The sequence below is a fragment of the Carex rostrata genome, chromosome 12 (assembly GCF_964058835.1).
Source record: "Carex rostrata chromosome 12, lpCarRost1.2, whole genome shotgun sequence".
In the NCBI taxonomy this organism is placed as follows: domain Eukaryota; kingdom Viridiplantae; phylum Streptophyta; class Magnoliopsida; order Poales; family Cyperaceae; genus Carex; species Carex rostrata.
The window spans coordinates 6,891,700-6,916,560 of NC_135929.1; the positions used below are offsets into that span (position 1 = coordinate 6,891,700).

Here is a 24,861-nt window from a genome sequence, read left to right on the forward strand (position 1 = left end):
AAGCTTTTAATTTTGACCGCTTGACTTTATACTAAATTAATTTGAATATTTAAAAATTTCATATGTAGACGCATCACTCATAAGATAGGTAAGTCTCAACTGTTCAAATTCATAATTTAAAAACGATTTGATGAGTTTTGGACTTAAGTTCACCAAGAGCCTTGGTGAACTTAAGACCACCCTAGTTCTACTCTTCTTTTCTAGCAAGTAAAGGGACAGTCAACAAATTCACTGTCTTGACTAAACTTGGTTAATGTATCTAGTGCTCAGTTTCTCAGCAAGGGGCGTGCTTGGAATAAAGGGCTGCTAATGAGCGGGTTTCGGTTCATACTCGGCCCTGTTCAAAATTTAAATATGAAGTATCCAGTCCATGATCAGCCCGAATGGGAGGAGCTTTTTGTCCATGATCAGTTCGTCCAATTTTATTCAGAAATTGTCCATGATCATTACTTGTTCAGTTCAGAAAACGTTCATTTCAGCCAACAGGGCCGAAATATGGACAACATATGGACAACAACCAAGTCAACTTATCAACAATATTACAAGTTTTGTACAAAACGATACCTAGTAAAAAAAGGTGCAAAATACAAAAATATAACTTCGTTTATATGCAAAATTTGAGGCTCAAATATATACAAAAATCTACGTATGCAACCTGGAACCAAATCTATTTTAAAAAATTAAATGCAACTTTTGTTTTGCTTCATAGTATTAAGAAAAGAGCATTCATAATGTTAAATGTTAAGCAATTTCATCTAAAAACAGACAAGTTAGCACCAAATTTAATCTTTTCATCAGTAAACTTAGCAATACAAAAATCATTTTCCAGTGCATACTATAATAAAGTAGCAATCAATCAAAAAATATAGTCTCAACAAAAGAGAAATTGAACCAATCTTCTGAGTATATGAGACAAGAAATGCTAACAGTAACAAACGATACTCCATCTTATTTTGATTGCCTTTACTTGATGCTGGAATGCTGAAAATAAAATATATGACATCTGTTAGGCAATTCATCTCAGAATTCTAATTTATTTTATTGGTTTATCATGTGACAAGGGCAATTTAGGAAATTTCTGAGTATGTATGTTTATTCTTTGTCCTGGTTAATCCACAACTCCTTTTTGAGTGATTTTTGTTTCTAAATTATCTAAACATCAAGATTTATATACTGTACCAGAGGCATTTGTACAACTCAGTTAGGGTACCAGTGGCATTATACCAGAATTGTAGAAGATTCGGAAAATTATGAAACTTGTTTCTAAATTCAACTATATATGTTTCCTCTTATTCATTTTTAAGCCACAATCTCTCCTCAAATTCAACTATACTAGTGTTGAACACAAGCAAAACAGAAGGCATCATGTACTGGTATTGAAAATGCACATGTGCTATGCATTGGATTTGATTTTGATGGTGCTACAGAGATGAAATTAGATGTTCAAACATCGCCTATAGAGTGTGTACCTATATTGTCTATGAGCTCAATTGAATTGGGACACCATGAATTTGTAAAAGAGGAGCATGTCAGCCCTCTGACAGTTTAATTAACTAACCAATCCTCAATAAAACAAAAGATAATAAGCATGTTAACTAAAAATAAATAAGTTATGAAGCACTAGTTGCTATCAACCATGTACAGGATGTTGTGGAGAAACAATAGTTTCTTACCAGTTAAACTTTGATTCAATCTCTGACAAGTGAAATTATCGGCAAGGTCACATCCTCTCTGACAATATAGACTTCTCCATTGATGGAGAACCCCAATTAAAATAAGAAACACTAGAAATTCAAATACCCAACAAGGATTTCATCGACAAACCAAAATTATCCCTACCAGTCTACTATGTCCGAAAAAGTTTGTACCTTGAGGCGAAGAGGCAAATAGGCAGCGCAACTGAGACCCCAAGGTGAAGAGGCGGCAGGACGGAGGTGTGGCGGTGCGACAGAGGAGAGGCGGCGCCGGCGCGAGCGAGCGAGCAAGAGAGTGTGTGGCGAATAGAGGGGAAAGATCGATTAAGAGAGAGGCAGGGTGAGAATGAGAATATGAGATCGATCTTAACTAGACCAGAGCTGCTCAAATGGGCTTGTTCATGGACAACTCAATGCACAAGAATGAGCTGATCAATGGGCCATTCAGTAATCGTCCAAATCCGGTTCGGATGAAAAAATAATTTGAACATGAACCAAACTTTGAGCACTGTTCGGATTACAGCTCGCCCAACATTAATAAATCAATTGTTCGGCCCGTTTGTCCACGGACTGTCATGTCCATTTAGCAGCTCGCCTTGGATATTCTCTTCATGTAATAATCATAGTTGCCATGAAGTTTAGACACTTTATTACAAATGTTATGTTGCGATTACATATTTATCCATCCAAAAGAAAACAACACTCTTTCTTATTTTTTCCACTATGACTGTTGCACACTGTCGACCATCAACTACAATTCATCTTTTTTGGAAGTTCAATCTCTGGATCGAGAAACCAAAGCAAAAGGCAAAAAGCACGGGAAATGCCAGTACCACAACCGCAACCACCGGGAGGAAGTCATGTTTGAATCCAAAGTATTCCTCTATGAATTTCTTTACAGTCAGACCGTCTTCCAGCTGATCATCAATGTCTCCGTACTGTGACACGAGCAATCCATACAAAGTCCAAGCAAATGGAGATAGCCAGTAGTACCATAGCCACCACCCCGGTATTTGCTGAAAACATACCAGCATATTGTTATCTCATTGGCAAAACAATAACCACTATAACAATATTGGAATGAACATCGCAAGTAAAAAAAAATAATAATCTTTGTCAGTTTGTGCAAATCGATCTCTCTACTTCTACAATTTTGAAAATCAAACCTTTCTACAATAAATCATGGAGACACGCAGCCATCAGCATACATCATGAATATGTATGGTACTCATGAGCCTTCTCTATTTAATCAGAAGAACAGTTTATTTCTTTTGTAAGTTTTGCTCTCGTCTTCCTACTCTATATGGTAAAAAGAATTGCGGTGTTCTTAATATGTGACATATCTCAAACTTTTTGCAAAGATCAGATACTTGAAAAAGAGAATCACAATTTGGATTGAAAAACTTGTTATTCACAAGCAACGACTGCCGAATAATTTTAACAATGTTAATGTATCATACCAAAAGTTACAGTGATGACAAGATGATGATGATGATGACCATAAAACTTATAAATAAATAAAAACTGATGCAGCAATTACTAATTAAACAAGTCAAGAGTAAATTTAGAGTGTACGTACTGCTTTGGTGATAACAAATCCGGAGAAGAGATTCCATATGCCATAGAAGAATGAGGCAACGATGGAGGCCACATTATAGTTTGGGGTCAAACCAACTGACATCATGCCATAAAAGGTGAAGTAAAGCAATGTGAAGTAGCTGAAGAATAGATACCATAAGAATTTGGTTGCTGTCCACTGGAAGCCAATCATGGCATAGACAATCACACAGTATATAACAGCTTGAGCAAGGACGTAAGGTAATTCAATGACAACCTACCAGAAAAATGAGCTTAATATATAGTTGATTCCTCTTAAAACAACCAGGATATGATGATGAATCAAAACTAAACAAGTAACAAATAGTTGTTATCAAGTTCAAATTTAAATTGTAGACAACATGGACAACATACATGATATAATGGGTTTGTTTATGTGATGGTAAGTAAATAAACAATGTACCTGCCCAAATGCATATGGTAAAGCAGAGTACATCCCAGCAGCTCTTTCTCTGTAAAAGACAGTTCGCTCGATTGACACTACCGGCATGATTGTTGACGAATTTTGCACCCCAAGTGACAAAATTGCAACAAACATGGATCCCATGAAATTAAGTAGATCTTGTTGTTTTTTTCTGTTAAAAAATTATAAAACTACAATAAGTTTATGGGTAATTCTAGCATATATTAAACTTCTATGGTACATCCAACACTTATGGTAAAAAATATTATTAAAATTAAAAAATTAAAATTGTATCAAATATGAGTAAGTTCGAAATTTGTTTGGTCATCCATCATCCATTAAATCTTCACAATTAAAAATTTAAATTGTTTAATGGAAGGCTTAATATCGACCCAAATGTGATACACATTCTCTCTAAATAGTTTAGAACGCATCTACAATTTAAATGTTTTTGTTTGAGTAATATTTTTGAAATATATATAGGCTATAAGAGTTAAATGTACCATAAATATTGGATGTACAACTATTTTAAGTACTAGTATAGACTATAGATAGATAATGGTATGCAATAAATCGTAGGTGCCCATAATAGCGAGTTCTGGTCAGCAACTATAACTGGTAGATAATAAATCAATTAAGAAGATCGCCCATATTATTTCAAATATTACTGTGGTAAATTTGGCTTATTGACCGAAACTACAATCTTAATTGGTCTGCGTGAAATAAATCTGCTGTTATTGTCAGAGAATAACAAGAACCTGTTATTCCGATCCCAACCATTCACATTTTTCCATGCGCGAATCCCAACGAAACAATTTTTTCAAACACGAATCTTTTAAATATCAACGGTTGTGATTGGAATAACAGGTTTCTGTTATTTCCTGAGAATAACAGCAGATTTATTTGTCCAAATCAATCCATAATCAAGCCTATGGGCTGAAAATCCTGAAGAATGGATATTGACAATGCTGAAATATTTTTTTAAGTTATTCTTTCTTTTTACTAATGAGCATGTAATTTATGAAATGATAATAGTTCGGTTACATTTTGGAGCCAAGCTGCCAGAAGATTGAACCCAGCAAAACAGCCACCATGAGAGTGAAGAAGAAACGGACAGCAGTGTATGATGGGTTTCTCCAGTAAGACAAGTTCTGCTTCCACAAACAAGCCATGCACTGCATGAAGAACGATTTTGAATACTGAGTCCGAAAGGATAGGTTGCTTGATCCAGGTGCCGGGATGCTTAGATCCTTAATCATAGCCTTGTTCCTCCTGAAATAACCAATAAAATGCTTATTTCAGAAATACGACACTCTTGTATATATTACAATTGGATGAAAATAAGATCATATATATTAAGTATGTTCATTTTGAGCTTAGAGCCCCATTAAGTATAACTAAGTGGGAAAAAGGAGAATAAAAGGAGATAATATCTAATAATTATGTTTTGAGAGAACAGTACTTGTATAATTCTGATTTCTTGTACAATTGACTGAAGTCAACTGCAAGAGCCTCTTCTTGTGCCAGTGTAGTCACCTCCAACATCCATGTTGCCGGATTGTAGCCATCTTTGATCTTTGGTACACCTGGAACCGCCTTAACACGTTGAAAGCAAAGAAAGGTGAGTGTTGGAATTTTGTATAAAACAGAGTTCGAAAGGCGTTTCCAAATTGCATTTAATCAGATACTACCTCAAAGTACTTTATCAATTCTGAAGAATGGCGCCCCAGTGGACCTGCATAAATCTCTTCTCCTCCTCTTTTCAGTAGAAAAAGCTGTGTCTCATCATAAATAAATTAGTATTTTTTAAAAAATAATAATTGACGGTATTACCATACATCCATTTTTGTGCGGTTCATTTAATTGATAAGTTTATACCCATTTTTTAATATATCCACATCAAAATATCAGTATTAGAGATGCATCACGGTGGGTATATATCAAATTTGGTCCATGTTAGAATTTGTTTGGCCATCCATAAAATTAAATAGTTAAATCCTTCAAGTTGTATGATAGAAGACCAAAAGAACTCATAACTGGGCCAAATTGATACATGTCCAGATATCTGATTGAGAATTCATCAACAGTGTTAATTTTTTTGGACAATACTTTCGAAGTTACAAAATTGAATGTAGATCAAATTGGATGTACACGATTAATCAAAGATCAAGAGCCTAAATAGTTGCAAGGAAAGAAATAATGTCACACCTCATCAAAGGCTTCAAAGATGTCAATGCTTGGCTGGTGAATAGTGCAAACAACAGTCCTGCCTGTGTTGACAATATTCCTAACTGTTCTCATAACAATAGCTGCAGCTCGAGCATCGAGACCAGAAGTCGGTTCATCCATGAAAATTATAGAAGGATTCGCAACAAGCTCGACGGCAATAGTTAACCTCTTCCTTTGCTCAGTTGACAAACCATTCACACCAGGAAGCCCCACAATTCCATCTCTTAATGAATTGAGCTCCACAAGCTCCATCACTTCTTCAACAAACATCTACACACGAAGACTCAAAATTGTAAAATGGGAGTAAATCATAATTCTAAATATTCCGTTCCAATGACATATCCTCAGTGGAACTATGCATTATTCATATATTCCTTTCTAAATCCAGATCACAAGGATCACCACTTCGGATGATTTTTTTTTTTTTTTTTGTATTAGTCATGGATTACAATTTACAACAGAGGCATTTAACTACCCAAAATCAGCAAGCCATATTAATAAGTACAAAAATCTTCTTACAGTTCTTGTCTCGGAATCAACATCTGGAGATAAACGAAGCCATGCTGAGAAAACAAGGGACTCATAAACAGTTACTTGCGGGGAGTGAATATCAAACTGCTCACAGTATCCCGAAATACGTGCAAAAGTTTCCTGTTTCTTTGGATATCCTGATATGTGGATAGATCCTTCAATGTATCCTCCTGTCTTCCTCCCAGCCAACACATCCATGAGTGTTGTTTTGCCAGCTCCACTGACGCCCATCAGTGCTGTCAGGACTCCTGGCCTGAAGTAACCACTTACACTTTTTAGGAGAACCAATCTATCTTCAATCATACCTTCTACTTTCATCTCCTGAATTTTGTACACAAAGATTGAAATATCAAAGAGAACTAAAGTGGAGATTACAGCAAATGCTTGGGAATGGATTACTTTTGGAAATAGGATACACTAACAAGAATCCACTATTCAAATATCTGTTAAATATAGGTAATAAATGGCTATGTACCTTTGGCATGTCGACAGAGTATTTGATATCATCAAAAGCAAGGGAGAGTGGCATAAATTGAAGAATCATTCCTTTCTTGTCTGATCCAATGATCCTGACATCGGATTTCGATGAACCTCCTTTGGTTTTAGTCGAATTGTTTAGCCAGGAATTATGTTTGGACAATGATCTCTTTCCTCTTGAAGATTCTTCTATAATTTCTCCAGTCAAATTTGCATGTTTCTCCCTAAGCGCCTCTTTAGACACAATTGGATGATTTTTCCCAAGTGCTGAATCAAATTAAAGAATTAACAGTTGTTATAACACAAAAGGATTTTAATACTATTTGCTATATCTCTGTTTTACTTATAGTATAGTTTATTTTATTTTTTGTGTGTAGTTTCCTTCATTAAGGGAGGTTAATGAAGGTCCAACAACTGAATTGTTAGATCTGACTTATGTTCTGGTAAAAAAATTCTGAAGCCGGAGCCGAGCATTTGTATATACCACATGGTCTCGTTTGAAGCAGTTCTGTTAGCCAAAATTTCTGAATGCCTTGTCTAGGATATATATATACCGTTCAAAAAATTAAATAAATACTTCTTTCTTAGAAGATACGCACGTTTTAGGAAGTTGAGAGCAACAGTATAGAGAAAATTGAACAGAAGGGTAAATCCAAACAAAGCACCAAAGCCGATCCAGTACCATCTTGCTTCAGCAAAGATTCCACGGCTGTTCAAAATTTTAGTTCCAAGTCTTTCTCCATCAACAACCTGGATAATTAAACAGGTTTTTGGTAACTCATTTTCCTTTTTTAATCTGAACTGGGGTTCATCCAATTAAGATATGAGTTAACTTAATTCTTTCTTTTGCCTTTAGATTTTGGGCATATTGCCATAACTATACCATTTCTTAAGGACCCATACAGGTAATTACCAGCCTAAATTGAAATTCATGGCCTGCATCTTAACTAAAGCAACAACTGTAATGTCTTTACCTCATCCCACTGGTGACCCAAGAACTCGTTTACCGACAAAGCATTGTATGCATACATTAGGGGGGAGATCCAATAGCCCCATATCCACCAACTCGGGATCCTTTCTGTCAGTAAAAAAAGAAAAGGAAATTGAAGTTGCTTTTAAACATATACTGCTGGTATTAAAAAAAGAATATTACCCAAACATGTGCCTTTTTACCTCTTGCAAGAACAAATCCACTCAAAACTAACAAAACTGATATTGCAGCTGATCCGAAGGTGTTTGAAATGACCCTGTCCCTTCCTAGCCCAGCAATCATTCGGAAAAGAGCACCAGCCATTTGGCTGGTCATGATAAGAAGAAGATACTGTTTGAAAAACCTGCAAAATGAGGATTTGAGATGAATTTTGTAACTGTAAACTTGAACTTAGAACAAATGAGTAAATATCAAAAAAGTAAAAAAAATTAAGGAGATAAAATATCATGATGATTTTCTATATAGAAGGAATGGGGGTCAATATGAACTCCATTATTTTAATTTTCTTTTGTATTTATGAATGATTTGTTACATAATTTAGAGTAAAATCATAGTAGGAATTATCGGTCTCGGGATCGGGATCGGTCCCGGCCGATACCGATACGGGATCGGGGTATCGGCTCAGGATCGGGGTTTTTTTTTTTCTTTATGATTTGCTATGTGAGGATCGGCTCAGGATCGGATCGGGGTCGGCCGGTACCGATACGGATCGGTATCGGCCGATATTTCCTACTATGAGTAAAATGTCATGATACTTTAAAATTGATCCCCATCCTAAGCTAGAAAATTCTATATGATTCCCATAGTTCGAAAGTCTGATTTGTTTTTTTTCCTGTGTCTTGGTAGGGACCGAGTCACCAAGGTTGGGAAAGGAGTAAGGGGGCAGTCTGATGAGCATCAAACCAAATTCAATTCAATGCCTGGTCATAGTCATCCGATCTGTATCAATATTCGTACAAACTTGATTAGATGGAACTTAAAGTTGTTCGCACAGGATCAGAAGGCTATGATAGGCGTTGGACTGAGTTTGGTCTAATGCCCATTGGACCGCCCCAGCTTCTGGTTGGGAAAACCCCCAAAAGTTAGGAAGAGAATCTGCTGCGATTCTTTGGAATCGCAAGTTCCTGCCTTTTCAAATCTAACTGTCCATTTGTTTTGAGATTAATGCATAAAACCAATTGTTTTTGAGATTCGTGTATTCCAAAAAATAAATGGTTAGATTTGGAATTGCAGCAGATTTATTTCCCAAAAGTTATGCCCAAGTGACTGAGGGTACAAGTGAAAGTAACAATTGTGAATTGGCAATTGGTGAAAGATGTTACATTACCTTCCGGCATTTGGATCAAACCCGATAACGTAGTATGTGGTGAAAACCCAAAGTGCCACCTCAATACATGTGATGGGAATCTTGAGGATCCACCCTGGCAAGGTGTAAGTCCATGCAGGGAAGAAGAGGAGATCATGTTGCTTGAAGAAAACGGGCAGCTTAGCAATTGTCATGGCCAGCTCAGCATAACCATTAAACATGATCATTATTATCGAGACGAAGAATGCACCCAGGAACTTGTTTCCGTCGGCCTCGTTTTGTAGCATCCTTGTGCGTATGAACAACGTCATCGTGATGAATGCTAGAAATGTTATCTGAAAAGACACGAAAGCATAGATGCCCATAGGTTACAATTGGTATATATGAATTTATATAAATAAGGGCCTTCATCCATTTTGTCAATTATTTTTTTATTGAATTTGATTCAGTATTTGGTTACTTGTCGGTTTATGTTCATGGGAGTTGGCAACAAGTTATGTATGATTTACATGTTAGATTTTCACCTTAAATTATAATTGTTTTGGAATTTATAAATTATGTACTGTCACGGCCTGGAAGATGTAGACGAAGGAGTTCCTTTTCATTATCAGAATTTCCCTATCAATCAGGGCCTTCAATAGCTTCATATTGTTAGCGCCATATTTTGAGGTTGTCAGAGCTGCTGGGTGGCTATCGCGTTTGTCAAACGGAAGTGCTAGCTCATTTTCCATGGTCTGACCAACATGGAAGGACTTAAATGCTTTTGCAAACTCCTTCACAGGTACATACCGGTAAGGCTTATCAATTCTAATCCAATATTGTTGTTGGTCCTTCCGTGATGTAACCTTAATTGAATCAGAAATTTAGAATCAGTATCCCCCTGCTACTATTGATTAATTACAGGAACACTGAAAGCATATCTATAAAGACTCAAGAGGTGTGTTTAAATTAATCATGCAATATTTTAATTGATTTAAGCAATCCTTAATCAATCTTTTACCTCTTGCAAGAAGTCAGCAACACCTTTTCTCTCAGGGCATTTGAACCCCATGGACTCGAAGTACTCAAGCACATTGTCGCGTGGGCCATGGTAGACAATCTGACCATCAGAGATGACGATTATGTCATCAAATAAGTCATACGTCTCTGGTGCCGGCTGAAGAAGTGAGATAACAGCAGTCCCCTGGAGGATGTGTATCGACTGCTTGATGGAATTCACTATCTGGAATGTGGTCGAGCTGTCGAGACCAGTCGATATCTCGTCCATGAATAGAGCTTTTGCGGGACCAACTAGCATTTCACCTGTAGAAAAAGAAAAATTTAGTGTATGGCCGGTACTACATTGATACATAAGATGTGCATTGTTGTGGTGCTACATCGATACCTGTGGTAACACGCTTCCTTTGGCCGCCAGAGATACCTCGAATCATGTCATTACCTACCATTGTATCTGCACATATCTCCAATCCTAAAATCTACAATTTGCACAGAAAAAATTATAAATCAAATTAAAGAGGAGAATAACAAGTCCTCTATTTCTTGTGGATCTTTGAAAGACAACCTTTTTTTAAATAAAGAGTACCTTGATTATGTAGTCTGTTACTACATTGGTTTCTTGGCCTTCAATTGAAGATGCCTGAAAGATGATGTACAGAAAACAGATAAGTGACAATGCAATTACCTTCTCTAATTATCCAATTAGTATTGTTTATAAGATATGATATAAGACAGTGTATTGTTATGTTTCTAAATCCAAATTCAACCTTCATGTACATATCAAGGTCCGGGTCAGGCTTAATATTTAGTGCTTTCTCCCTCCTTGCCAACTCAGTTAGCATATCTGCAGTTGAAATAAAATAAAAAATACATGTTAACCTCAATTAGCCAATTTGAGTTTCAAGATTACCAGTTAATTAGTTTTGTTATTCACTGTAATTTCTTTGATCTGAGCCTTGAACAAGGACCAAATTAGTCGATAACTATTATATCATACGATCTTTCTGTGCCATTTTTCCTCTAAGAGATAACTAGTTGGTATGCTCTTAGTACAAGACATGTTCTTACTCAAATTGCAAACTACATATATGCATACTATATACATGAGTACGGCTAACGCGCTTCCTCTAGCATATGGGCCGAAATGCTTCCGGTGGAAATTTGAAATTTCAAAATCCAAAAAGTCGATCTGAACCGTTCATCTTCTTCTCCATATTAATATCTGCTTGGAGACCAAATTTTACATTTTTCTGAAATTTTTTACTATTTATTAAGCCACTTTGAAAATCGCTGATCCAACGGTAGCTTCTGATTTTTACTGTTTGGTAAGCCACCGTTGGATCAGCAATTTTCAAAATGGCTTAATAAATAGTAAAAAATTTCAGAAAAATGTAAAATTTGGTCTCCAAGCAGATATTAATATGGAGAAGAAGATGAACGGTTCAGATCGACTTTTTGGATTTTGAAATTTCAAATTTCCACCGGAAGCATTTCGGCCCATATGCTAGAGGAAGCGCGTTAGCCGTACTCCTATATACATATCACAGCAAAAAAACAAAAACAAAACAAAACAAAACAAAACAAAAAGAACAACAAAGAGAATTGTACCCTACCGTATCTAGTACCAACCCCTTGGCACCGAGCGGAGAAGGCAAGAGTCTCTCTGACAGTCATCTCTCCTATGTGAAGATCATATTGGCTAACGTACGCAGCTGTTCTCTCTGGTACGAATTCATTCATTTCATAACCATTGTATGTCACTCTCCCTGAGACCTGCATTGTTTTTATTCTAGTTTTGGTCCAAATTATCCCCATCAAAATGAAAATGTTTTTGAATTTGCAAAATAAATAGTTAAGGTTCTGAACCTTGAGATCTGAATCTAGCTTTCCTGCCAAAGCTACCAGTAAAGTGGTCTTGCCAGATCCTGGAGGGCCCAAGAGCAATGTCATCCTATGCACAAAATTTGTAATTATTAAATTTGGAATAGTTTAATTAGCTATATTAATAACTCGTAATTTCGATACATTAGTTCCTCAATGGAAAAGGATTAACTGGATATTTTCTGTCATATATCCATGCATAAAAAGTTTAGGTGGTAAATAAATAAAAAAGAAACAGAAAATGGACAAAACTTTTCTTATTTACCAACAACAGAAACAAGGACAATTACCGGCATGGCTTGATGATACCACTAACGCCATGCAAGATTGACATCTTTGTTTTCCTGCTGGGTAGAATGTGAAGATAATTTGCTATTGACTAACAAAAAATTTACAATAATGTAGTCAGATAAAATTGCCTTTTAATTAAACAGAAGTCAATCTTATGTTATTTTTTAATTGGTAATATTATTTCTTTGCAGTATGCATATACCTCAAGTATGTTCATGGTGTAATTGATAACAGTTGGCAACCCTCTACTTCCCACATGAGCCTCTGCATCTATGCTCAGGTTCTCGTATCTCACTTCTATTGTTGGAAGCTTAATTCCTACTCTGTTTAAAATTAACAAAAAGAGCACAGTAAAAACAGATCATTATTTTCTGTCATCCTTATTTTTTTTATTTATAAAATATTAGCTCTGTCAATAAATTGCTTCTAAAGTTAAAGAAAAATAAGTGATATTCTTGATGAAAGAGAGATACTTTAATTCATGGTGGGATTGGTACAGAAGAAAGAGAGATAGGGAAGGAGATACGGAGACGGGAAAAAAAATACAGATATTTTTTTTGCTGTGTGACAAATCTTTCCTGTATTAATTTTGTATTAATTAAAGTACATAATGAAGAGAGAGAAGAAGGTTAAAATAAGTATTTGGTGATAAAAATTTCTCTCTGCTCAATATTGTAATAAAATAGCACTCCCCATTCAATATGGTGGAAGGTTAGCGACTATTTTAGCCGGATACTTCGTATAAGATATCGCATCTGCATCTGTGTCGGAGTATACATATCCGAGGTTTTCGATACGGAACTATAACTATGTGATACGGCTGTCTGTACGATACGTCGGATACGTTAATTTTTTCTCTGCAGAGTGCAGTCTGGAGTTTACTGGATTGGCCCGTTGGGCCATAGCATATATAATTATTTTTGTTCCGCTTGATCCAGATACTATTGAATATTTTTGGTAACTCTCGTGAATCCACCCTTCTTAGTTGAGTGCCAAAACACTTAACCACTGCACTTGACAATCCTTCGTGCTATAGCTTAGTAATTATTATATTTAATATACATCGGTTAAGTCTTTAGGTTCTTTTCTTTTTTTTGTACAAATTTAGTTTAAGTTATGTTTATGATTAATTCAAACATTATAATTAAAAATAATATATATAATAGACATATCATATCCTATATTTTTTAAAATTATCGTATCTGATACGATACTCGTACCCGTATCCATGGATGAATTCCATTTATATATGCAGGGGAAGCATGAGATAATTTCTATTTTTTCAACAAAAATAAATCAAGGAAAAAGGCTTAGTACAAAGCTTTGAGATGGCAATCTTACATGATAAAGGTTCAAATTCAAAATTTATGCGAAAACAAGAAAGCTTTTTTATTTAGCTAATGTTGGAAGGGAAAATCTTGACACAAGATGTTCTTATTTATCGAGGATGTCAGGTACAGCAGGGATGCACGCTATGTGGCTCAAACGGGTAGAAACAAAGGACCACATTTTATGGAACTGCTTCTATGCAATCACAGGTTCTGATTTGACCTAATTAATGGCACATTTTGAAATCTCTTTCGGGGGGGGGGGGGACCTCAGGGATGTCTGGATCAAGGGACAGGTGGGTCTACAGAAGAACCAAAAAATAAGATGGAGGACCATCTGGGCGGCAAGAGTGTGAGGACTATGGAGGGAAAGAAATAGAATAGTATTCTCCAGAAATAGAAGAGTGAAGCAGATGCTAGTTTTGCAAACAGCACAAGTTGGATAGCAACTTATTAGAGTGAGGCAAATTATTTAATTCTTATGTAGTGTAAATATTTTATCTACTTACTTTACAAAAATTTTATGTAAATATAACTTTTTTATTATTAAAATTTGTTGACGGCAACTTGCCGCCAACCATCAAATAAAAATGAAACCCTTTTTTTCACGGAAGTGAAAAATGAAGATAGCTGATGGTGACAGCATATATAAACAAAATTCGTATGTGTTATTTGGCACCTAATAATTAGAGGCAAACCAACCTTGTTAAGTTTTATTTAGCTTCTCACTTTTTGGGCAGAGATTCGCTGTATGTAATTCCTGCAGAAAATTGACCTATATTTTCTGTTCATATACAATATTTTCGTTACATACAGAGAACCTATTCGGCAGATGCTATATATATAACGAAAATATTTTTTTGTGTAATGAATAGGTTTCACAATATCATATCATGCTATACTTGAATACAAATCAATCACTGACCAGCAATACTAACAACTTCGTGTTAGGGGTATCAGTGGGTATTGTACGGTTAAGATGGAGGTATTTTCATGCGAATATTCATATAAAATTAGTCTTATTCATATCTTATCTTTATCCATTAAATTTTAGTTTACTCATATTCTATCATTATTTGTTAAGATAATAAATAACGAAATGAATAACGGTAATTATCAAATACATTATGTATCTAATATCTCAAAATGTATAAAAAAAATATAATTTTTCATCTCATTATTTAAAAGATATAAATTATTAATTAAATAAAATGATATAAAAATATTATAGAGTAACCGATACAAAATATCTCTTATTCATACCCCCTTAAATGATAAGCTAACAACAAAATTTTCTTACCTATAACCATATCTAATAAACTATTGAAAAAGCACATTATCCATACTTATTTTATCGAACATGATGTGAGTTGGATAAACAAATAAAAGAATATAATTGACAACCCAACTTGGTATTAGGCTATTATTAGCATTTGTAACAGAGCCGTAACTATCGGTAGGTTATACTAATAGTAAACTTATTTGAAGGCATAAAAATCAATCAAACAATTATTAACTGAAAAAATTATAAGTATATAATTTGGGGAAGTCATCTTTCTGGTGTCAGAATCAGAAAAATTATTCTTTAAACTCTTCACTTGTATTGCCTTGTGATGCCAAGGAACTGATGGACATAGGCACACACTACTACAAAAAACACAATTACTATCGTCCCTTTATCATCGGGTGTCCTTCGGCACCGATTGTGTATGTGTAATCAGAAGCAGCATTGTAATTACTTTGAACTTTTTACTGACTTAAGGCGTTGAAACAACCGATAGCATTGATGTACCCCTCCTTTGCCATCCGTGATTTTGGCAGCGAAGGATGGCACCCTGTCTGGTACAGAACACAGTGAAGACTTATAGGGTGATGCTGGTACAATGGTTTGAAGATGTAGTAGTATGTTGGCTGCTACTTAAGATTTCCAATTAGTTGTGATTTGTTCTTATGTTTGGTAGCTGTTTGCTTTGGTTGAAAAATTGTATTAGCAGGTGTGCTTGTTTAGTTGCAAGTCAGTTGTTATTTTGTGATATTTTAGAAGTAATTAGTCAAGGTAGGTAAGAAGTGATAGTATGTGGCAGGGCTTGTAAAAAACAGTAGGACTGTACCAGTGCCTTATATCTGATTTCACGAATGAAAACGGTGGGAATTTATCCCCCTTTTATAAAAATATATATATATATATAACTTGAAAATTATATTTTTCATTCATTGAGTTGTTTGAAAATTTAATCAATGAAATAATGATGTATTTATATCAATATTTTATTCAATGAACAAATTTTTTTAATTGTATTAAATTTGATTCACCGTTTATATTTACAAAATTATATTTTGGAAAATATTCAAAAGGTTAGGAGTGATAACCCTAGCCAAGCCATAACTTAGGACAAAAAAAAATTATGAACTCGTAATTAGCTCATAACTTGCTCACTAATTGTTCGTTTTAACTCGTTTATTTATAAATTTTTGAGTCAGTTCCAACTAAAGTTGACTGACTCGTTTAATTAATGAGTTGAGTTTGAGCATACTCCAACTAGCTTGCTCATTAACAACTCGAGTTACACAAAAATTTGTCATAATAGATCATAGGCCCTCTACTCTGAATGACTACTCAGACTCATGCATGGATCCAAACCTGACTCTAGTCACCCAAATCCGGACCCAAACCATGTCATTTATAAACGAGTTATAAATGAGTTGCAAGCCCACTCGAGTAGGTAATGAGATGAACTCGAGTTACGTTTACAACTCATTAATTATTATTATCCTAACTCGAGTTAACTCACTCATTAACTTAATGAGCTGATGAGCACGAGTTAGAAGTAGCTCGCTCAAATTCAGCTCATTTACAGCCCTTTATGATGAGCTTATCTTAATCTAACTACACATACCTATCAATGCGGTCCTTGAGCTTGAGCAGGAAGCGCTCGTTGTCCTCCTCAGCTACCCTCACAAGGCGCTCCAGCAGTGCCTTCTTCTCGTGCATGTTCAAGTTCTCCACGTTGACCTCCTTCAGGACCCCCGATGGTGACGCCAGTATCCCCCGCCTCACTCGGTTGTATGTTGGCAGCTTCTCCAGTGCTGCCCAACGCAGAGCCTCCTCGTCATCCTCTGCCTCCCGCGATGATCGTGAAAACACGTCCCCGCCTTGCTGCCATATGAACCTGTCTCGACTACTCAAGCTGGCTATCCTCAGTGGGCCCTCCCTTGATGCATCCATCTCTTCTCTCTCTCCCTCTCTCTCTCTCTCTCAATTCTCAAAGAATGGATAAATTAGTGATATTAATATAGAGAGACAGCTCCTTGGGGAAATTAAAGCAGATGGACACAGGTTGAGTTTTATTATAAACAGTGGTTTAATTGAATTAATTAATTATCTTTGTTGATTAATTTGTCATATCTTACCGTGTACAAATGCACTCTATTTATATTACAAAGGCAATACAGCCGTTGGAGTTAGGTACATGTGAAAAGAGGGTTGGTACACTACAGTACCGTTAATTATGTAACCCCTTTCTGGTAACTACCGGAAGGAGCAAACAGTAATGGTGTTCAGGGAATACTTTGGATGAAAATATTTTTATTGCTCATATTTTATTTTTATCTATTAAGAATTGGTTTTATCGTACTCTACTCTTATACATAAAATTATCGAATAACAAAACAGTAACGAACGAATAAAGAATAATATTAATATAATAGTTAGTTTTATTATTTTTTCACAAATAGATTATCAAAACTCTTTCATTAATTTCACACATATGCAATCACATTACTAATATAAAAGTTAAAATACAAATATGAAATCAATTCTTATAACTAAATTGTATATTATTATAACAAGAAAATTCAAAACACGAATATCTCTTTTTCAGTTTAACTAAAAAACAAAACATGTAAATAAAAATAACATGTTTAGAATTATGTTTATAACAAAAGACATACACTTTCTTATTATATTATTTTAATAAGTAAATCACTAATTATTACTCAAATATTATCATATAAATGCCACACAAATCAATCACTATCAAGAAGAATATATTATGATATGAGAGTGATCCATCAACTTCAATAGAAGATACAAATGTTCATGATATAGTTAAGTTACATAAAAAATGCTACGCATATCAATTTGCATGTCTATATCAGAAAATAAGATCAACTATTATGAATGTGACACAAATATTTATTTTGTTTTGTCAGAGCTAAAGAGCAAAATGGGGGTTGGTTCAGGTCTCTGCATGTATCAGATGGCATCAATGAAAATTGATTTTCATCACCATATATAGCTTATTTTTAATGAAAAAACTGGAAATGTGTAATTACAAAGAAGTAAAATTACGCCTGGACCAATCGAACATTTATTATGCTATATATGTTCATTGCACGTTCAATGTTTTATATTATCCGTAATTAAATAATTTTTTTATATAAAAACCCTATAAAATAAATGGTATGAAATAGTTTTTGCCCAAACACTTACCGGTTTATCTAATGAAAATAATCTTTATTCATATTCATAACCCATAAATTAACAGAAAAAAAAAAACCTTACCATATATGTCTTAATAAATACAATATTACAGATCGGATAAATAGATAAAACTTTAAAAAGGTGTCATTGACATTCCAGCAAAAAGTGAAGAAAAACGATAAGAACAAAAAGAGAAGTATAATACGCAAATATGTATCCAAGGCCTTATATTAGATCAAATAAGCTCAACTTGCGTAAAATTTCTGCAAAAAATTTTGTATCCCAGACCTTCGTAAATATATCTAGTTGATTCTTGCTACAGGCATATGGTGTTTTTAATTTTATTTGTTATTGCACTTTTTCTCTTAGCAAAGTGATAATCGAACTAGATATGGTTCTTCTTTATGAAACACTAGATTAAATGTGATATGTTGAGTCGAGTTATTATCACAATATATTTTTTATGCATGGTTTGACTAACTTCGATTCTCATGTTTAATAGTTGTTTGAGTCATATATATATCAATTTGCTTGCGTTTGATGCTATTGTTCAGTACTCTGTTTCGGTACTATATATACCACAACATCTTGTTTTTTATTTTTCCACGTTTTAAAATTTCCTCCAACAAATGTGCAATAACCAATATATAGTTAATATTTTATCGAGAAATCACTATTTTTCTTAAATCGCATACCTCGACCGCGTGAAATCTTAAGATATCTAAGAACTTAAACAACGGCATATTAATATGACTTTTACATAAAACATGCATAAATCAACTTACTGTACTAATTACAAATGCAATATGAGATTTAGTGATTGTTAGATAAATTAACTTACCAGCAATCTTTAGAATTGCCCTATATTATATAAAGGTTCTCCATCTTGGAGTTTTTTTTTTTTGTTAATTCCACAAGACTTTAGATTGATTTTGTATATTTTTTAATGTTTGTTTTAATAAATCCAATTAATGTGTACTTTCTTTGTGAAAAAAAATAAGCTTTGGGTTGTGTAAGCTAATTCAATTCACGTGAAATATATAACATTGTCTAAATTCTTATGTCCATTTTTTTAAGAGATGTTTAAGTAGTTTAATTTCATATTCATTATTTCGGAGATAATTAAATTATCAACATATACTAATAGTAATTGAATTTTTAGGTATATTGACAAACATAAAAAAAAAAATCAGCTGAACTTTTTCTATAAAATAAATAAAAAAATAAAAATTAATTAATTAAAAAATAAATAAAATAATAAATAAAAAGATACTAAAAAATAATAAATAAAAAATCCTAAAAGTGCATGACAAAGTTTAAGCATGCCATGCCGAGGAAATTGTTTTTGATTATAAATGGATTTATGCCAAGAGTAAATTTATATATACATCTTTCTCTAGTGTTTTTTTGTAAAAATGTATTTCTCAAATTCATTTTGGTATTGTCACACCCCAAACCAGGAATTCTGAATTAAGATGTGATCAACCTCGCCTCGTGCTTAATTAATCAATAAGCACGCAAGGCTAACCATAAATAATAAATCAAACAGCAGCGGAAGCAAAAATAATATAAATATCAAGCATCAGTCACATAGCAAATAAATAAACATACACATACATAACATATAATTCGATCCATCTCGGAATCCAAATAACACCATCTATAGAAGGGGATACATGATCTATCGAGCTCGTATATATAACACAGGAAATACGAGACTCGTAAACCTAATCAAAAGTCTAACTCTAGCTAATCAAACGGTGTGGCCATCGGGGACAACTCCTGACAACTCCTGCTGCGGATCGCCAGATGCTGTACCTAAAACCCACGAAACAACTTGTGGGTGAGCGACGAATCGCCCAGTATGTGACCCAGAATTATCCCCTCAGGGATCCTCTATGGTCAAAGCACTTTTATTTATAATATGAATACAATTTAAAAATATGCACATGTGTGAACCTATATTAATATCTAATAGAATTTATAATACCTTTGAATGATGCTATGATGCGATTATTCTATTATGCCAACATGCGGAATAACCCAAAATAAAATCAAGGTGAAATATCGGATATAAATCAAGTCGGAATCCAGTACTCCTTGCACTGTGTGCCCAAATACAATAATAATAATAACAATAATATGGATAAAGTAAATCACCCCGTGCTGTGCCAATAGGATCACAAGATCCAACAATATAATCCAAGGACTGTGATCAGAGTGCAATGATACACGTTGCCTAGTGACATCGAGCATTGCTCCACAAGATAGTAGCACACTAGCCGATGGTTATATCAAAATTCGGTGTGTCATCTCACCTAGACGATTCATAAGCCAAACATATCCAATAGGAGAAATCATACAATGCAAGTCGTAAAAATATCATCACCAGGGCCACAGAACTCGAGATCGGAACTGTGCCCTCACCCGCCACACCAACACCCGCCACACCAAATCACCAAATCCGCCATGGAACTCGAGATCGGAACCATGCGGTAGCGTAAAACAGACCTACACAGAACTCGAGATCGGAACTGTGCAGTCTCAAGTAATAAAAATGCCACCACGGAACTCGAGATCGGAACCATGGTGGGGTAACCCGTTCTAGGCATGTAGCTCCTAATGTAGGCGTGGGAAACATCCCGAATCGTCCGTGCCACAGAACTCGAGATCGGAACTGCTCACGTCAAATAGCAAAAATGATCGAAAAATGATATAATCAAGGTTTATACATATAATATAAATCCTAAAGCCATCCAAGGATCAAGTGACCCTCAGCTCAGTGGCTGTCGGGCCGTCCCATGCCAAGTGACACCAAGACGGAACGAAGTCACTCGGCTCTGCTCAGCTCTCACCAATGCATGCGTATGCACGTAAAATAATAATATAGTTTTCTACGAGAAGAAGACAGCTAATAACCTAATATTCTAATAAGATATATATATATAATATTATTTAATTACTCTACTCTTAAAATACAGTAAATTCGAGTTTTTCAGGGTTTATGCAATTCTACCTACAGTGCAGAAATGATAAACATGATCTAAAGTTTTAAGGCAACTACTTAAAAATAAAGTGCAGATGTCAGGTCAGATGGATCGACTGGTAAGAGTACGCCCACGAAAAGAATAATTCAGATATCCCACACCTGAGGGGGCTGGAGTCTCTGTCGCTAAAAATCAACGTGCTCCGATCTGCGGGTCAGTCGGATCGGCCCACGGGTCGGACTCGTACGGAGTCGACTGATCTGTGATCACGTAATTTAAACTAATTAAAACCTATGCTAATTTATTATAACCCTCGTCCCAGTTAATGTGCAATTCAATTTCTCGATTAGTTCGATTTTATAAAATTACCGATTCAGTCAGTCTGACCGATCCGGTTAGGCATATATTAATTATTTAATTTCATGTCATCGAGTTTAGCGTTAATCTTAATTTCTTTATAAGTTCGTCAGATATTAATCATTCACTTTGATCTAATTTAATCTAATTTAATCCTAAATTAATTTTTATATTTAATAATTTAATTTGAAGATATATTGCTTGTAGAAATTCAAATGTCGAATTATTCGTAAATAAAAATAATTGTTCGAGAGCTACGGTAAATTAGCAGGTTTTACTTAACTAATATATTCTAATTGCCTATCTACTTTGATTTATTTTAAACGGACTACAATTAATTTTAATTGATCAAAATTCGGTTTCGAAAGTAAATTTATAATCAAAAATCTCTAATGCGAATATTTTAATAAAAATATATTGATTGTATGGTCCTTGCAATTTTTATAATCCGTTTTAATATAGTTTAGTTATTTTATATTCTAGATGTATAATTCTTTTATAAAATTTTAAAAACAGAACCTTTAATTATTGTACGCGTTTTCTAATTAATTTATTCCTAAGTCGCGAAATTCGTTATTTTTATAACTAAATTAATTTCTACGTTTAATTAGTCGTTTCGAACCTATGTCCAATAAATACTTTCCGTTGCTAAATAAATTGGTCCTTTAATAATTAACAACGAATTTTTTTGTACAACTTCGAAAAAAATGTTTAAAAGAATTATTTTAACTTTAAAAACCTTTTTATAAAACTTTCATTTTAGTTTAATGTGTTGGGTGTTTTAATTTGGTTTGTTTCCTTAAATAAAATAAGTCCAAATAAAATCTGACTATTTCGATTGGGATTTATAATTATTTATTATAACAATTAAGGCTATTATAATAATTCTACAATAAGAGTACGTTACTTAATTAATTACTCTAACTATAATAATTTAATCTATTTTTAATATGTAATAGATAGAAATACGTTCGTTAGTTAATCATTCTAATTAATTAACTTTATTTCACGTCATAAAATTATATGCCAACTTATCATTCTAGATTACGATGCTCAACTATATTAGATATTCATAATCATAATAATTTTACCTTCAAAATTATTTAATTTAGTGAAGAACTATATTATATACATATGTTAGATTACATTTTATATTGGTACTGGTGTCATTAAATCATATGTTAACATAATAGCATACTCTCATGTGAAAAATTTACGTATCCTTTATAAGTAGACAAATTAAAATATAACTATAGTAACCTAGATATACTCACTATACGTATTTTAGTAATTCCACACTTATGTGAAGAGAATATGATATATATATATATATATATATATATATATACACATATACGTATATATATAGAGAGCGAGGGGGAGAGAGAAGAGTTCCTTTATTTACATCTACATTTAAAAGGAATGTTTAGTCATGGTTTATGACGCAATTCTTTGTTTCATTAAATGAGAAATTATTTATGCATACTCTTAGGTTACATATTATGTTCATATTATTTATGTGATGACTTAACATATATTTATCATATAAGATAATCCAGTTTAATTTTGAGCATATTTATAGTCAAGCCTAACATATCACACCATTAAAGGCCAAGCCATATTAAAGAAGAAATATGCTCAATTCGATTTTGGTTTAACAGCCGAACCCTATTTATTAAAATGCCATTTTATTCATTCAGGCCCCTCTAAAAGAGGTTAGTGTGTAATCATAATAATTTAACATACAAGTCTCTTGATTTATAAAATTCATAAGAATTTAACATACAAGTCTCTTGATTTATAAAATTCACAAGTAAATGAGTTGCAACAACTTACTCGTCAACAATTTTACAACTTAAGAAAATTTCCGACAATTTGCATATTAATGGCTAAATTCACAATTCATTTCCTAAGGTCGAGTTCTTACTCGAATTTTTCAGATTTGCATAGAGACCCCCTACATTTAATTAATTCTACACAATTCAAGAATTCAATCGAGTCGGGAAAATCAACAACCCGTACTCGATAATTAATAAATCACTTCCTACGATTATGCTACGGCACCAATTAAAATCAACAAGGCACAATCAAGCCTCGAGATTCAGAAAAATGGTTGTTTTATACTTACCCGAGAGAGTTTGAATATCCGTCAGAGACACGGAAAGACGGCCGGTTCCAAAGTTCGTCGTCTCGCCTTGCGATCTTCTCAAAATCACCGAATCACCACCACGAGACAATAATGCACCAGATTTCTTAAAAATCACAACAAACTCTCTACAATTCGGGTGATTAACAGTTTAATTAGAGGAAAACCGAAAAGAGGGGAAAATCGAAAATCTTTGACACGTGAAAGCAAATAACCGAATTAACCAAAAATTAGAGGAGAAGGACGTACTTACTTCCAAGAGGCAGTCAAGGAAAACCCCCATGCAACAGAGACGGGTCAGTTCGGACGGCCGTTCGACACAAAAAGGCGGCGGCAAAAGTCACCCAAACGTACGAGGGAGAGTGAACTCGAGTGCCTTTCTTCCTTCTCCAAGAAGGGACGAGAGGGAGGGGTATTTCGGTGGGGGCCACGGGTCAGTGAGCAAGAGAGATGAGGGTTAAGGTTTTGGAACGGAAGGGAAGGGGGAAACAGGAAGAGGGGCAGAGAGGGCGGGGTGACGCTGGTGGGGTATCACGGCCAAAGAGAGAGGAGAGGGTGGGGCGGCGATCGGTGGGCCGGCCGCTGCAGCGGCAGAAGGGAGGAGGAGGGGGGGTGCTGGTTTTGGCGTAGAAGAAAGGAAGGGAGCGGGGGGGATAGGAGAGGAGGGGGGGGAGGGGTTTTATTAAAGGGCTGCTTTGAGATCCGCGCTGGATTATATCCAAGGGTTCAGCAATTTCTGAAACTCAAATATAGTCTCAATTAATTGATCTATGGTCCGTTTCTTTTATAAATTCGAGTCGAAGTTTTGTAAAATTTTGTACTAACATTTCGAACGTTTATATTTCAATTTAGGATTCAAATAATTCGTTCTCAATTATATAATTATATATATATTCGATTAAATCTTTAAAATTCATGAATTAACGAGTTTTATAAATTATATAATTTATTCGTACGAAAAAGAAATTTTGTATAATTATACTCTTATTTAAAATTCAATTATTTATTTATTTATTCAAATGAATCTAATTAAATCAATTTCTTCTTTTCTAAAAATTCAAAGGAATTTGTAACGGATTTTCTAAGTTACTAATTTACCGAATAGTTATAATTTTATTCATAGTGCTACATTTTATTTTATTTT

General features: G+C 34.3%; 1 protein-coding gene across 5 annotated transcripts; it reads right to left on the bottom strand.

The window, feature by feature from the left end:
- Positions 1 to 797: 797 nt before the first annotated feature.
- LOC144562785 (ABC transporter G family member 36-like) lies at positions 798 to 24,547 on the bottom strand. 5 transcript variants are annotated; one of them, XM_078312072.1, is made up of 26 exons: positions 23,967 to 24,547; positions 23,700 to 23,845; positions 21,376 to 21,474; positions 12,619 to 12,739; positions 12,416 to 12,504; positions 12,111 to 12,195; positions 11,858 to 12,017; positions 11,012 to 11,088; positions 10,831 to 10,884; positions 10,633 to 10,723; positions 10,249 to 10,550; positions 9,812 to 10,093; positions 9,270 to 9,583; positions 8,125 to 8,285; positions 7,926 to 8,029; positions 7,551 to 7,701; positions 6,950 to 7,218; positions 6,463 to 6,795; positions 5,923 to 6,213; positions 5,406 to 5,489; positions 5,177 to 5,310; positions 4,759 to 4,986; positions 3,715 to 3,886; positions 3,274 to 3,528; positions 1,869 to 2,710; positions 798 to 981 (listed from the first exon to the last, which is right to left on the bottom strand). In XM_078312072.1, exons 4-25 carry the CDS (start codon positions 12,631 to 12,633, stop codon positions 2,453 to 2,455), a joined length of 3,909 nt encoding a protein of 1,302 aa, XP_078168198.1. In that variant the 5' UTR covers positions 12,634 to 12,739; positions 21,376 to 21,474; positions 23,700 to 23,845; positions 23,967 to 24,547; the 3' UTR covers positions 798 to 981; positions 1,869 to 2,452. The 5 variants fall into 5 exon arrangements, with proteins under 5 accessions (XP_078168198.1, XP_078168199.1, XP_078168197.1 ...); XM_078312073.1 differs by having other exon boundaries at positions 12,416 to 12,469; positions 23,971 to 24,546; XM_078312071.1 differs by having other exon boundaries at positions 23,971 to 24,545.
- Between the last annotated feature and the right edge of the window lie 314 nt (positions 24,548 to 24,861).